General features: G+C 39.3%; 1 protein-coding gene across 2 annotated transcripts in view; it reads right to left on the bottom strand.

Annotated features, from left to right (window-relative positions):
- The window catches only part of LOC129857348 (protocadherin-15-like), a 311,697-nt gene that overhangs the window by 158,016 nt on the left and 136,727 nt on the right, over positions 1–16,954 (bottom strand). For both annotated transcript variants that reach the window (XM_055925506.1, XM_055925513.1), the window contains 3 exons: positions 16,650–16,782; positions 10,361–10,440; positions 315–408 (listed from right to left, as the gene is read on the bottom strand). In XM_055925506.1, the coding sequence (XP_055781481.1) occupies positions 315–408; positions 10,361–10,440; positions 16,650–16,782 (307 nt within the window). The remainder of the gene's footprint in view (positions 1–314; positions 409–10,360; positions 10,441–16,649; positions 16,783–16,954) is intronic.

Genomic DNA, 16,954 nt, shown 5'->3' with positions numbered 1-16,954 from the left:
TATGCCTGCTCCCTACTAAGCGTATAATTTATAGCTCATAGAAGGGCTCACGCCCATGTGGTGCGAGAGGTACCATTTTTAGGTCCTGCTTAGAGCTCATAGAAGGGCCTACGCCCCTGTGGTGCAACAGGTCACATTTGTAGGTCCTGCTTAGAGCACATGTTACAGCGGAGCCCAACTGGTGCAAGCGGCCCCTGTATCCTGACTGTGACCTTTGTATGAATCATTGAAAGTCAGACCTGCACATTGATATCAATCAATAAAACCATCCATCCATCCATCAATCAATTTAAACTCTGAATAAAGTTTCTCACCCCTCCTAGGTTGCCATCAGAGGCAGTGACAATGAGACGATACTGGTCAGTGGTCTCCCTGTCTAGGGGCTTTCCCAGAAGCAGCAGGCCTATCCTGTAGAGGGAGAGACAACAACACACAGCAGCATTAGTAAACAGCTAAATTCATACTGTATTACATCCATCAGAACTTAATCTCCATCCAGACAGAATTTGGGGATTCTAATTGGATAACTTACTTTCCTGTCACTGTCCTCGTTAGTTCCCTCCCCAGTGACTCTTCGATGACTGGATAAGCTACATTATGGTATAAGTCCACAAGTCCCTCTAGTGAGCTAAGCTTTCCATCATATTGCAGGGACGTATCTAATACTTTCACGTCAGCGAGGGGGAGTGAACATGTGTAAAGGGATGGGTGTGGGTTCTAAAATTGGAAACAGTTTATTTTCAGTCTAGACTCTACACTGAGAAACACACACAAATCCCTATAACACCTGGATATGACTTATCAAGGGAATGCCAAAGGTAAAAAATACAATAGTGTACAAAACCAGCACCTAACCTGTTTTGGATTTACAGAAAGGAACATAAAAAATAAATCCTCTTTAAAATTACAAGAGTCCTTGGTGACTAATTTCTATCATAAGGAGGCAGAATCCTTATTAATTTACAGAGTTTTGTTGCAGTTTACTGTTTGCAGGCAGCGCTGTGAAGAGGAGAGAGAGAGAGAGCAGTAAACTGAACTGGCCATAATTTATTACAGCAGAATTGAACAGCAATAGTAAAAACAAATCTGCTTAGGACAATGAGGTGGATCAGCTGGTGTACTTAAGACCAATGTTCCCTCTAAACTGTGCACATTCCTGAGCAGAAATGTGACGCGTTTCAGGAAACTAGGCGTATGTAGCGGGTCACTACTTCACAGTAGAGACATTTGAATGTAAACTTTTTTTTAAATCAAAATGCATTTTTATCGCATAAATGCCTTCTGGAGCATGTGAACTTCCATGTACCTTAAAACTTCTTCAGGCTGCAGGGTGAATATTGAAAAAACTGGAAAATATGTGCACATTTTCAAACGGCCTCTTAAGAAATTTTTTATTTTACAATATGCATATATTTACTACTGTTGGATAGATAACAGTCTATAGTTTCTAAAAAGGTTTGAATTATTTCTCTAAGTCGAACAGAAATATTTTTACAGCCATTTTCCCAGCCGAATTGAGATTTCCAAAATGCGATGTGTCTCTTTAAGACCTTGTCTATAAAAGGTCATTACACTTAGGACCGTAGAAACACGTCACACGCCTTCATCCGGGTGTAATGCGGAAGTGAGAATTGAAAGGAGTCGAATATCTCGTCCATGGACTGAATACCACACCTTCTTGTGATACCTGCGCAGTTAAAAAAAAAATCCGGGCGCGAAGCAGAATTTGGTCTCGGCTACTGGAAGAAGGTCGATAACGGTGAATATGATCTCTGACTTCGATATTATTTGATACATGTCACAAAATCATCCTAAAGTATGTTTTTTCAATATACTTTAATTATATTATTGCAATTTATTCTGGACTTTAGACGTGATGTTTTGGAAGAATGTTTTGAAGACAGAAAGTTTAGCGCCGCATAGCCGTGGTGCTTGCTAACCAAAGAGGGAAATATTTCGTTCTGGAACCCAACTAAAGACTGTACTGGACATTGGACCCCGTTACAACATTCTGATGGAATATCAACAAAGATAAGGACCCAATTTGGGATGCTTTTTCATTTATCTGTCGAACTGTTGTATGCTAACTTTGCTAACTGTGCTAGGCTAGCGCTTGACTAGAATCAATGCTGCCTTATGCTAGCTTATGTTGTTAGCTAATATAACGATATATTGTGTTTTCGCTGTAAAACACTTTAAAAAATCGGAAATATTGGCTTTATTCACACGATATCTGTCTTTCATTAGCTATCCACCATATGTTTTTCTGAAATGTTTTATGAGGTGTAATTAGTAGTCGACGTTGGTGTATGTATTTTCTCTGGCTACTCCCGTCTGGATTCAGACTGTAGCTATGTGGTAGCATTTATGGTAGCATCAATGTAAAACTGATTTATAGTTAAAATATGCACTTTTTATGAACAAAACATAGATTTATTGTGTAACATGTTATATGACTGTCATCTGAGGTAGTTTTTTCTGGGTTCTTTAGGTTGGTTTTAGTTTATTTCGGTTGGCTTGTGCATGCTACTTGAATCATAATTCATACATCATAATCATATTCATACGTGTCTGTCCACTTTTGTATTTGGTGGTGAGCTAACATAAATATATGTGGTGTTTTCTCTGTAAAACATTTAAAAAATCGGACATGTTGGCTGGATTGACAAGATGTTTATCTTTCAAATGCTGTATTGGACTTGTTAATGTGTGAAAGTTAAATATTTTTAAAAAATAGATTTTGAATTTCGCGCCCTGCAGCTGTTGTCATTTTCGTTCCGACGTCGGGCTTGCAGCCCAAACAGGTTAATAACAAACTTGTATGCCATCTGTAAATACGAATAAAATACTTGAATTACAAGCCTTGTTGGTTTAGCCACAGAAAAAGCCAGCAACCTTCCCGCTAGCCATGATTGCCTGAGATAATGAGTGGGCTGGACATGTCGAGAGATGAGTTCAGATTGGTCTGCCAGCATGCTTCTGTCTATTTGAGCTGGTCAGTATGTCAAATCAAAAATCAAATCAAATTGTATTAGTCACTTGTGATGAATACAGTGAAATGCTTACTTACGAGCCCCTAACCAACAATGCGGTTTAAAAAAAATACAGATAATAATAAGAGATACAAGTAAAAATTATTTAAAGAGCAGCATTGAAATATCAATAACGAGACTATATACAGGGGGGTACCGATACAATGTGCAGGGCAAAACTGTGTAACACATTTTTTAAATGTATTACATCGCGTATTAGAACTGTGTAAGTGTTGCTCCACGTTCTGGAGGACCAGTTTTGAAATGAGTGGAATTAGTGTATGATAGCTAAGGAGATGGAGAAAACACCTGTCTCCGGATTACATTTTCAAACTAAGGGCAACCATGGCAGCCATGACCGGGAGAAGCATCCATCCATGATGTATTACGGGTAAGATAGTCTAGCAAGCTACATTTTCAGATATTACACATTTCTAATTTTGACAGAAAGTTGTTTTCATTTCAGGTTGAAGTGTACTGTTAGCTAGCTAGCTAACATTAGCTGGCTGGCTCGTTAGCTAAAGTTACGTGTATGATCTTATTATTTCTAACAGGAGGATTGACATGTTACCCAATGCTGATTTCGAGATTAAGAATCTAATCAACAAAGTGCACAGCGACACACTGAGAAAAAAACGTTAAACAGCATCTTGTCAAGCTGCAGGGAAAGTTTTGCGACTACTTCCCGGAGGAGAACAGGAGACAAGACGACTGGATACGGGACCCCTTTCAAGTGGAGATGGGAAGCATAACGTTGCCAAACAACAAAGAGGTTCTGCTGGTGTAGCTGTCATTTGATCGCGGACTGAGCATGCGCTTCCCGGAAATGACACTGCCAAAGTTCTGGAGCAGCGTAATGGAGAGTATCCTGCACTCGCTTGTCATGCAATCAGAATCATGCTACCATTCAGAACTACCTATCTGTGTGAAAGTGGCTTCTCTGCTATGGCCGTGCTGAAAACTAAAAGCAGAAACAAACTGGACAGCCAGCATGACCTCCGAGTTGCCCTGTCAAGCAAACTTCAATAAACTTATCAAACTCAAGAAACACCCTCAGCTTTCCCACTGATAGGAAACACACACACACAATAAATAAACAGGTTAACCTCTACCGAGCACCTACCCCGGGTCCGGGAGCCCCCCCCCCCCCCCCCCCCCCCCCCACACTGATTAGCATCGTTAGCATAGCGTCACAATTAAATAGTAGCATCTAAATATCATTAAATCACAAGTCCAAGACACCTAATGAAAGATACAGATCCTGTGAATAAAGCCACCGTTTCAGATTTTTATAATGTTTTACAGGGAAGACACAATATGTAAATCTATTAGCTAAACACGTTAGCAAAAGACACAATTTTTTTACTCCAACAGTTTTTTCCTGCGTCAGTAGCTATCACTAATTCGACTAAATAAAAATATATATAGCCACTAACCAAGAAACAACTTCATAAGATGACAGTCTGATAACATATTTATGGTATAGCATAGTTTTTTTTTTTTAAATGTGCATTTTTCAGGTATAAATCACAGTTCTACATTGCAGCTGCAATCTGAAATAGTGCCGACGCAGCCAGAACAATTACAGAGACCAACGTCATATAACTAATTACTTGTCTTAACCTGTTGAGGATGGGGGCGCTGTTGTCACTATTTATGCTAATCGTGTAATTTTTGAAACGGCTTCCCACAAAATTCTTGATCATACAATATGCATATTATTATTATTATTGGATAGAAAACAGTCTATAGTTTCTATAGGAGTTGAAATTTTGTCTCTAAGTGGAACAGAAGTCATTCTACAGCAATTTCCCTGACATGGAGTCAGATTTCAGAAATTTTGGCCCCTGATCTGGAGTCAGTTAAAAGGCCGCAGTTATTGCTATGAGTATACGGACACTGCTTACGTCTTCCCCTGGATGCCTTTACGTGATGACGATTTGAATGGGGTCGATTGCGCGTTCACAGGCACTACAAATTAAAAAACCCTGTAGCTAGGAACTCTTTTCTTGCTGCGTAATGCGCCTGGAGGACATCGACCCGCACTTGTTCCAAGCATTAGTGGAGGGAGTAGTATTACTCTGGTCATGTTTCTACTCGTTATGGGAGTTAAAAACATCATAAGGTAGTTAATTTAAAGCGTTTTATAGCAATTTATATCCGTTTAGTGCGATTTTGGGACATTTATTTCTGAAACGCTGTGAATTGCTGGGCACGCTTCCAGTTCATCCCGAACGCAGTTGGCATTTCCACATGGCAAGAGGACAGCTTTCCACCAAAAGACGATTAGACCCAAGAAAGGATCCTTTGCCCAAGATACTGATGGAAGAACAGCTCAAAGTAGGACATTTTTATTATGATAAATCGTGTTTCTGTCGAAAAATGTTAGTGGCTTAGGACGCCATGTTTTTTGACGTAGCTTCGCTTGGCGCAAACTGTATTGAAAAGTAAGGATAATTTAAAAAATGTAATTCCGCGATTGTATTAAGAATTAAATTGTCTATCAATCCCTGTCCACCCTATATTTTTTAGTCACGTTTATGAGTATTTATGTATAAGAGTAGATCACTGTCTAATATGGCGCACGGACATTTTCTCACCAGCTGGGCTACATTTCACATTGTCTAACCATGATTTTGGTGGCTAAATATAAACATTTTCGATCAAACTCTATATGGATTGTGTAATATGATGTTACAGGAGTGTCATCTGAAGAATTCTGAGAAGGTTAGTGAAAAAATTAATATATTTTGGCGATGTTGACGTTATCGCCCACTTTGGCTAGAATCAACGCTGGGCTGCTATGTGCTATGTGCTATGCTAATATAACGATTTATTGTGTTTTCGCTGTAAGACACTTAGAAAATCTGAAATATTGTCTGTATTCACAGGATCTGTGTCTTTCGATTAGTGTATGCTGTGTATTTTTACGAAATGTTTGATGATTAGTAAGTAGGTAAACACGTTGCTCTATGTAGTTTTTCTAGTCCATTTGTGACGGTGGGTGCAATTGTAACCTATGCCATCTACCTGAAATATGCACTTTTTTCTAACAAAACCTATCCCATACCATAAATATGTTATCAGACTGTCATCTGATGAGTTTTTTTCTTGGTTAGGGGCTATAAATATCTTAGTTTAGCCGAATTGGTGATAGCTACTGGTGTTGGTGGACAAATAAAAGATGGTGGATTATGCTAATGTGTTTTTAGGTAATAGATGTACATCTTTACATATTGTGTCTTCCCTGTAAAACATTTTAAAAATCGGACATGTTGGCTGGATTCACAAGATCTGTGTCTTTCATTAGCTGTATTGGACTTTAATGTGTGAAAGTTAAATATTTAAAAAAAATATTTTTTTTGAATTTCGCGGCACTGGTTTTTCAGTGGGGGTGGGGGGGGAGTGCCGCTAGCGGCACCCTCATCCTAGACAGGTTAAAACATTTCAGAAAAAATACAAAGCGTACAGATATTGAAAGCCCAACATCTGGTGAATCCAAACAATATTTCAGATTTATTAAATGTTTTATAGCGAAAACAAAATGTAGCGCTAAATTAGCATAGCCACGCCAGCCAGAACCAGCTGGGCGCCCCCGACCAGTTCACATGCACGACAGATATATGAAATAACATCGTAAATTGGGTCTTACTATTGCTGATCTTTCATCAGAATGTTGATCAAGGTGTCCTTAGTCCTGATGAGTCGTTCAATCCATTCATAATGGCAACTTTCCCTCTTCATTTAGCATTGGTACTGGTCGACTGGCACGGTTCTGTCCAAAGTAAAAAAACTCACAGAACGGAACACGGCAAAACTCCCGAAAAAATTCAAATAATCTGATTAAACTATATTGAAAAAACATACATTAAGATGATATGGTCACATGTATCAAACAAACTTCGAGACGGAGATAGTTTTCATCCGTAACGGCAGCAAAACAGTAGACAAACGCACCACCAAATCGCGCGATTCAGAGAACCGGAAGTTGTCGGTCACGCCAAAGAAATAGGTCTTATTTCACGTCAGTACAAGATAAACAAAAAATTTCTCCTCTGACGTCCTCTTGACACGAATGAAGTGTGTTTCGGGTCATAGGTGGCGTGACCATATATAGGCAGAGCGTTGAAGCGAGCATACACATCTTGCATTCTTCTTCTTGGTCAGGGAAAGTGCTGTCAAATGACTTCTGTTTCACTCAGAGACAAAATTTAAACGGTTTTAGAAACTATAGATTGTTTTCTATCCAATGGTATTAATTATATGCATATAGTAAGAGCAATAATTGAATAAGAGGCAGTTTAATCTGTAGAGGAAATTATGCTAATGCGAAAACAGCACCCCCTGTATTCTCAAGAAGTTAATGAGTTATTGTTCACTATGTTAATTATTATTGTTCATTAATTTTGACATTCATATTACATTTTATTGAATTGGATAAAAATGTACAACTTAAAAAAAAACTTCACGGTTGTGAAACTATTGACATGATAATTGATGATTAATAATTCCTTATGATTGTTTTTTCTATTTTAAATACTTGTATGTGTTACTGTTCATTGACATTATTGGACTGGTATGTGTTACTGTTCATTAACGTTATTGGACTGGTTTTGATGTCATGTTTTGAGTCTGATAATTTATTACACCCCACTCCAGAACTGGTTGCCTAATTAAATGTTTTATTCTCTTGAATTGAAAATAAATGTTTTCTCAGTTAATTTGGATGTGTAATGATTTTCTTTATTACCATAATTGAGAGTCTATTTTGCAAGTGAAACCTGCCCAAGAAGGCAGCTGCAATACAACATTATAAAATGTAATCATCAACAGTCCATAATATTGGGTCGTGACTCAATTGTCATTTTGGGTCCCCAGGCAAAACCAGTTGAGAACCACTGTCATGACTCCTGTGAGGATCCACGGATCAGGTTACAGTGAATCAGCGTTCAATAGAGCCCTCTCACCCGCAGAGGTGGAGGGATGGATGTGGGGGGTTTTATGACACCTCACGTCGATAGTAAATTGTAGGCAGTAGACGATTCCTTTAGGTCTCTAGTTTGGAATGTCTCTTATTAGAGAAGAGGTTGCCACCCAAAACTTCAACATCAAACAATGGACCCTGAGACAATATATTTCAACATCAGAATGTTGGGAATGATGAGAGATGGAATATGGAAAATGAATATATATATTTTGTGATGTCATTAAAATTGCTTTAAAGTCATTATAACGAAAACACTATAACTTGAATAGCTTTTACAATGTGCATATCAGGTTTACAATCTTTACGTTGTGCAGAAAATATCAAGGATAAAGAAAAAAAATTGTGATGATAGGATTGTGACTTTAGTTCTCTAACAAGATCATAGTAATTCTGAAACCTTGCCTCGTAACTAGCCACGCCCCAAGGAGCCCAGAGAGCGTGTGAGAATGACAAAAGCGCACCGTTTTACCCATGGATATAAAAAGTGTGAGTTAAGAATTAACATATCAGACTAAAACGGATCACAGCTGCAGCGAGGTCTACGATAGTCACGACCTCGAACGCAACACGAGGTTGAAAATGATCAAATAACCTCTTAACAATCAATGCTATAGTTGAGTAGCTGTTCTAAGTACTGTATCTAAGAACGTGAATGTAAGTAGAACGATCCGGTTATTCTCTTCAAATCATCGTGTCCTACACTGCTTTCATCACCACTCTGGGATCATCAACACAGCTGATTAGCAGTCCTCAGGAGACCACTCTTCAAGAACGAGTGCAAGTAAACAGACAACTAAGAAGGACATTGCGGACAATCAGAGACTTACACCAGAGAACAAAGGAGAAGGCCAATCCGAAATAAGAAAGCCCAATCGGACCCTCCTCACCAAGCGGAACCCTGCCCACGAAGGCCTGGGCCCAACAGAGATACCCGATGAAGAGATTCAACACTTAAATACATGCATTACTTCTTACCCATAATGGCGGCGGTTCGGGGCAATGTATTAGGGTTATTGCGAGTGCTATTAGGGTTATTGCGAATGCTATTAGGTTTATTGTGAGAAGTGTTGCTTCTCTTTCGCTCTCTCTTTTTAAATCTCCATCTTGTGTAACAAGTGTCATACTGTGTTAGTCCACTAGGGATTTGTTGTCATCGTATTAAGCTTCCAATCAATAACTTATACAGTGTGTGTGTATATCCTATGTTATCATTTATTGTTAGTAAATAAATAATCAAATCAATTTGATTGGTACGGAATGATCAGTGAGATCTGGGTTTATGCAGATTTACAACGTTCAGAATGAGACTGATATGAGGAATTGATTAATTAGTGACAGTTATGATATCTATATATTTAAAGAGTAACTTCTTGTTAATCCAGCCGCTGTGTCAGATTTCAAAAAGGCTTTACGGCGAAAGCATACCATGTGATTATCTGAGGACAGCGCCCCGCTTACAAAAGCATGCAAACATTTTCCAGCCAAGTAGAGCAGTTACAAGTCAGAAATAACGATAAAATGAATCACTTACCTTTGATGATCTTCATATGGTTGCACTATCAAGTGTTCCTGTTACACAATAAATGTTTGTTTTGTTCGATAAAGTCCCTCATGTCCCAAAAACTCAGTTTTGTTGGCGCGTTTTGTTTAGTAATCCACTGGCTCCAGGGCGGTCAAAACATGCAGACGAATACATTCTAATAGTACCAGTAAAGTTTGTCGAAACATGTCAAGCGATGTTTATAATTAATCCTTCAGGTTGTATATTGTCTAAATAATCAATAATATTTCAACCGGACAATAGCATCTTCAATAGAAAAGAAAAACAACAAAAGGCGCGCTATCAGTCATGCACACAACGCAGCTCTGAATTATTCCTTTGTCCTCTGACCAAAAGGTATTTTTACCCGTCGTTTTTCAAAATACAAGCCTGAAAGCATGTCTAAAGACTGTTGACATCTAGTGGAAGCCATAGGAACTGCAGTCTGGGCCCTAACCCATAAAATAGTCAATAGGCTTTCAATGGAAAACAACTCACATCAAAAAAATCCCACAACCTGGATGGATTTTCCACGGGTTTTCGCCTGCCATATCAGTTCTGTTATACTCACAGACATTAGTTGAAGAGTTTTAGAAACTTCAGAGTGTTTTCTATCCAATACTACCATGCATATGCATATCCTAGCTTTTGGGCCTAAATAACAGGCAGTTTACTTTGGGCATGTTTGTCATCCAAACTTCAAAATACTGCCCCCTAACCTAGAGAGGTTAAAAAAAAAATGCACAGTCATTACTCATACTAACCACTTTCATATTTCTCATTATCATCCATCCATCTTACGTTTTAGAGAGGTTGAAGACTTGCTGAATATCCCCACTCAAAATCTGGTACGTGATTGAGTCATTCTCTCTGTCTGTAGCCTATGAAAAACAACAAGAACAAAGGATAGAAATTAATCATTTACTTACTCTGATTTACATCTCATTTGAACACATCAATGCTTAAAATCTATTAAATCAAATCTGATAATCCATACTGGCTGTTTTAGTAATTGTTGTTTGCTAAACTCATGACCCAAACACTTCCATGATCTTTGCTTGAGTAATCGCACTGCCCTCTCCTGACCTCCAGCGATCTAGTTGTGTGACCTTTGACCCCTGTTGTGTGTAGGGCTGTTGTGGTGAACGTATTACCGTCACAAGTCATGAAACCAGTCAAATTCCACATGATTGTTAAGTGACGGTAATTAGGTTTATCCAAGCTCTGATGCTGCTGATGGCCATTATTAGCCTACCAAACTTGCTAACTGCCTGGTACTTAGCACTCTATTGTCCCTCTAATCACTCTGACATCAAAGCAAATGTTTTCGAAAATCTAATCAAGCACTTCATGAGAATCCATGAGCATTTCTATAGGCTATGCAATTGTGGGAGAAAACAGAGTGATGACCGCTAATAAAAGATGAGGAGCCCATCATCTTTCTATAGGCTAGGCCTACTATATTTATTTCTCAACTTTCCTACTATTAAGCGCATTGCTTATATTTACAACAGTCGTTTAGCCTACCTGGCTGGCATGAAAATAAACCACTGGGAAAAGCGTCCTCCATTCGCTATTTAAGTGCATAGGTGACATGTATTTTTTCCCGCTGACCCTTTTTCGATACAGGCGCATGATACTCGTCCATTCTAAATCAAAACAAATGTCACACATATATCATTTAGTATATGTGAAGACATTATTAAATCAAGAACAGTTTCAAGTTTGAGGAAGATAATTTCCCCCATAAAAATGCACCTTTAAAATGAAAGCATTACACGCATAATGCATTTGTCTTCAACTTTTGTTTCCCACTAATGGAACATTCACGCGTATAGCCTACTACCATGTGTGCATCGCTGCGCTTTTAATGTGAAGAAATAGCCTAATAGTTTAACAAAAATGTAAGCTATACGTTCTGATCTGTTGCATCAGCCACATTGCATAAAAACCTTTTTTTTATGCTGGTGGTTGTATTAATTTGGGATCCCACAACTGTCCCAGACTATGTTTTGAATATTTATTTCTCGCACAGAATAGAATAGGTTGACTTGTTTTATGGGGGATAGTAGATTGACATAGGCTAGTGCTTTTGCTGTTTGTGTGGCCTACTCATCTTGTTAGCTGACGAAAAGTAAATGTGGACAGTTCTTCCAATATCTTCAATATGCACCTCGGAATTGGATAAGGACACACGCAGTTGCGTCCCCGATGTGTCTGTATTCACTTGTAGCCTGTGAGAAAGACCCGATCACCTGACGGAGAGCCATGTGAGGTAAAGTCGCTTCGGATTGTACAGCACACTCAGGGAGAAGGACACAACTCAGCACTCCAGGACTCAAATGGTATGGATTTTTTCATGGTGCATTTCGGCCACAATGGGGATGCCGTTGTGAAATTTGAGGCATTATCAAGTGCTTGTCAAATTGCGAATGAGAGACTATTGGAGTGTATACAAGCCTGCGCAAAAAACTAAGCAGAGCTCATGACATGCTATTGATTAATGTGACGACTGCTTTTCATCAAATGATTAACTGTTTATATTTAAATGATTAAATCAATCAGGTAATTATTAACTCAGTAACCCGGGGCACCATGGGAAAATTAGTTTTTATTGAGTTTCCAGTTCCCAAATTAACTCAAAGAATATCAGAATATTGATTTTACAACAGTTCCTAATTAATCCATTTCCTCTACAGTCTCATCCAGAATGTCGCAAAATCTGGGAATCTGCACAAACCCGAGTCCCACTAAATGAGTCCGTACCACACCACTTGAGTTGATTATTTATTTACGAACAAGCTAAAATGATAATATAAGATACACATACACAAACACACAGTCTAGGCTATTGATTAGAAGTTAGTACAATAAAACAGGTCCCTAGCGGGCCAACACAATGTGTCGCGTGTTACACAAAATGGGGATTTAAAAAGTAGAGAGAAAGACAGAGTGCACGAGAGAAAAGCACACTTGGATACATTTGTAAACTATAATTAGTTTAGCCTTAACACCTTGCCCCGGACTGTCGTTCTTATGGGTCAGAATATAATGATTTAATTACTTGTCGAAGGTCTATGATGGGGTGTCTCTTCGTGGACTGGGTCCGCCTTCTCCTCTGACGGCACTTCTTTGGTTTCTTTGGTTACCGGGTGTAACTCTCTGGTCCACACAATGTCAGTGTCCTTTCTCCTAGAGGTCTGTTTCCTCACCCTTGTTCTGAAAGGGGGTCTACTGAGTACAGTCAGCCATGTAGCTTAGGGCTCCAGCGTAGGAATGAAATCTGTGTAGACACACAAGTCCTTGGAGAGTGGTAACCGGGTGGTCCTGCTTGAAATCACCCTCTTAGACACAGCTACTCATCTGTAGCACAGATTGTTAAAAGGTTCCTTTGTCTACTTCAACCTCGTGTTGCGTTTAGGGGTTGTGACTAACTCAGACCTTGGCTGCAGCGTGTGGTCACCTAGTCTGATATGTAAATATATGTAAATTAAATACGTTCTCGGGGCATCACTAGTTATGAGGCAAGGTCTGGATTTTACTCAGATCCGATTTAGACAACTAACTTCGCATCTCACCAAAAACATTCTCTTTGATCTGGACATTTTCCACACAACGTACAGTATGCAAACATCACGTAGATATTATGAAAACTCTTCAAATTACAATGTTTTCATTATAACATCATCACTTAAATTTTAATAACATAACAAAAACGACATAAATTTTCATAATCTATCTATCGTCATTACCACCATTTTGGCTGACGAAACATATTGTCCCAAAGTCCATGTATAGCATGTTACTGTCCACACAGAGGACAAAGGGATTTTGTCTAATGCCTTAAGATTTACAATGGCGGGAGGTGTCATAAAACCCCCCACCTCCAAACCTCTCGATCTCTCCCCCACTGGTGGGTGTGAGAGATGTCTCTGTAGGATTGTGGTCCACGGTAACCTGAACCAACTTTTTTCAAAATTATCATTAGAGTCTCATCATGCAGCCTTACAATATATTAAAAATCAAAACATATAGCCCAACGTTTGTAGAACAACTAAAGTTTACAAGACTCGGTTGGATCGGCAGGCTCCCTTGCCTCAGCCGGCTCGTCAGGTTCCTGCACCTCAGCAGAAGCGATCGGCCCGCTCCTGGTCCGCTCCTGGTCCGCGGGACCATCACTCTGGCCAGCGTCCTGCGGTTGGAGCCGCACGTCAGGGAGGGGGTACTGTCACGTATACTCCCTCTTCGGCACTCGAGGGCAATGGTTCTGCGCACACCTGTCACCATCGTTACGCGCACCAGTGCCTCATCAGACTCACCTGGACTCCATCACCTTCCTGATTACCTTCCCTACATCTGTCACTCCCTTTGGTTCTTTCCCTAGGTGTTATTGACTCTGTTTGTGTTTTTTGTCTGTACACTACTCATGTTCCTTGTATTGTTCCATGTTCCTTTATTTATTAAATATTCACTCCCTGTACTTGCTTCCCAACTCCCAGCGTAGACGTTACAAAATGAAGCATAAAGGAGTACCTATTTCTTTGATAATTAACTTCTCTGCGCTACGGATCCCGGTAGCGGGTTTAAATTCGACAACATACGGTGATCGCCACATAAATAGTTATATTAAACATTCCTGAAAATACAAGTGTCTCACATGGTTCAAAAGCCTAGAATCTTGCTAATCCAACTGCGTTGTCAGATTTAAAAAAGTATTTACTGCAAAAGAATACAATGCGATTATCTGAGCACAGAGCCCCATACCAAAATACTATTTCAACCAGCACAGGCGTAACAAAATCACAAATTGCAATAAAATAAATAGTTTACCTTTGAAGATCTTGCTCTGTTTGCAATCCCAAGGCTCATTGTTACACAATGAATGGTCTTTTGTTCGGTTAAATCCATTTTTATAGCCTAACACGAAACATTTTGTGAACGCTTATCTCGTTGAATTCCATGTCATTCAATTTTCGACTAAACATTCGACGTAAATACACAGACTAAACGTGACTTTATCCAGTCATGTTTGGTTTCATTGCAATCAACTGTTTGTTTGTAACACAACCAAACTTGATGGGTCATTTCGCGGGACGTATTGACCGAAAGAAACTGATTGGAAGACAACAAGTAATGACCTCATTGTGCACCAATTATATGACAGCTGTTTCGTTGATTGACTGTATTTTAACCCAATGACCACTGATCGTCTTGAAATCTAGCTGGGTAGATAGCCAATGGGCAGAGGTAAACGGCAATATGTAATGGTTCTGTGTTGGAAGACCAACCCATGTAGTAAACTCCGGCGTAAAGACGGTCTATCGCCATTGAAGATTCATACTGGAAGGAGCCAAGCTTGTTACGCACAGCACTATTTCGGTAACGCGCATCTTCAGCTGATTATATATTGAACATCATGGCGAATAGGTCAGGGAAAGCTAAATCTAAGACTAGATATACGAATGTAGACAAAATTATAGAGGAAATTGATCGTGAAAGTGAGAAAGATATGCTTTTGGAAGAGGACTCAGTTAGCGACCATAGCTATTACTCAAATGGAAGCATGTTTTTTGAACGGAGAAGACATTGTTTTGGACTGGTCAGTTCTTCTCATGCTAATGCCGTTGTTTGAAATTAATAATATAAAATATTATTTGTGATTGTTTTTACAATATATAAAAATGTAATGAAATGTGTAAAGTACACATTGGCTATACATTGTGGGTGGGGCTATGTTTTTATGTATGTGAATCACCCATAGCCTATGTTTGTGTGTATATATATACTGTATATATATAAATGGAATGGAGTAGAATGTAACAACAAACCCACACATCTCAACACAGCGAACATGCTTCCTATACTCAGTCTACATATTATGGATTAGAGGGAGCATGGTCGAGGTGCGTGTGTCTGCCGCTCCACACCTCCCGGGCCACTGTGATTATTAGTGTCTGACCCTGCTGGTCATCTATGAACGTTTGAAAATCTGGTCTGTTATAATCTCCACCCGGCACAGCCAGAAGAGGATTGGCCACCCCTCATAGCCTGGTTCCTCTCTAGGTTTCTTCCTAGATTTTGTCCTTTCTATGGAGTTTTTCCTAACCACCGAGCTTCTACACCTGCATTGCTTGCTGTTTGGGGTTTTAGGCTGGGTTTCTGTACAGCACTTTGAGAAATTAGCTGATGTTCAAAGGGCTATGTAAATAGATTTGATAGAGGACTGAGGGTTTTCCTAATATTGAAAGTGTGTAAATAGTTTCCCATGTTATTTTGTAAATGTATATCTTTTTTTCAATAATCTTTTCCCCCCCATTTTTTCCCCAATATTTTTTGGGGGGGGGTGTGTTAGAATACCATTTTGGTATTTTGTATATAGTTATTCGTTTCAAGATGTATACCTTCACCAATTTGACCACTTGGGTACATTTGGGCTACTTGTGTGGGACACCTGGGTGACTTCATGATAAATGTCATGTAGCACACTCATTTTGGAAGTTATCATTCTGAAACTTTGCACAAGTACTGTTGCCCTCTTATGATTTTCACTGAAATTGTCCCCATATTCATATCTGAATGTTTGTTTTATCTTGTTCATTTTAAAGATGATACAACAATTATCTATGTATTATCTAAACCAGATCTATTGTGTTATATTCTCCTACATTCAATTCACATTTACACAAACTTCAGAGTGTTTTCTTTCAAATGGTACCAAGAATATGCATATCCTTGCTTCTGGGCCTGAGCTAGAGGCAGTTAGATTTGGGTATGTCTTCAGGCGGAAATTGAAAGAAGGGGGGGGGGGGGTAGCTGTAAGAGGTTTTAATCGCTCAACACAGAACAGCCGTATGTGCGCACTCCCTCAAATAATTTGGAGAAAATATTAATATTCTATTCAGCTTTGTTCAATTGTATTTTTCATGCTATAAAATAATGCCATTGAATTACATGCAAATCTTGTTTGCTAAATGAACTAGTGTAGCTCATAGCCATTTGGCATAGCCACATCAGGACCTAACATAAGGACTACTTAGAGTATGCTGACAAAATGTTGTGACCGCTACAGCCCTAGTTGTGTGTCTCTCACCTGTAGGTTGAGCAGGATAGCTCCTATCCTCATGGCCTCGCTGACCTCTAGGTCATAGGTGAAGAGGGGGAAGTGTGGGGGGCTCTGATTGTTGGGGGGCAGCACCTTGATGTACACAGTGGTGATAGAACTCCTGTAGGGGTGGAGAACAATATGAGAGGGGAAGTAAAGGTTATATTTACAATATACAATAGATATACAAATACAACAACATTCTTTGCACAGTTGCATTCACATACAGTAATAGTACAGTGGGTGGTTCATCAGGGTGTTGTCATGAGGTTGTCATGAGTTTCCTGGCCTCC

The sequence above is a fragment of the Salvelinus fontinalis genome, chromosome 1 (assembly GCF_029448725.1).
Source record: "Salvelinus fontinalis isolate EN_2023a chromosome 1, ASM2944872v1, whole genome shotgun sequence".
In the NCBI taxonomy this organism is placed as follows: Eukaryota; Metazoa; Chordata; class Actinopteri; order Salmoniformes; family Salmonidae; genus Salvelinus; species Salvelinus fontinalis.
Note: the sequence above shows the minus strand (reverse complement) of the source record. Positions and strands in the feature narration are given on the sequence as shown.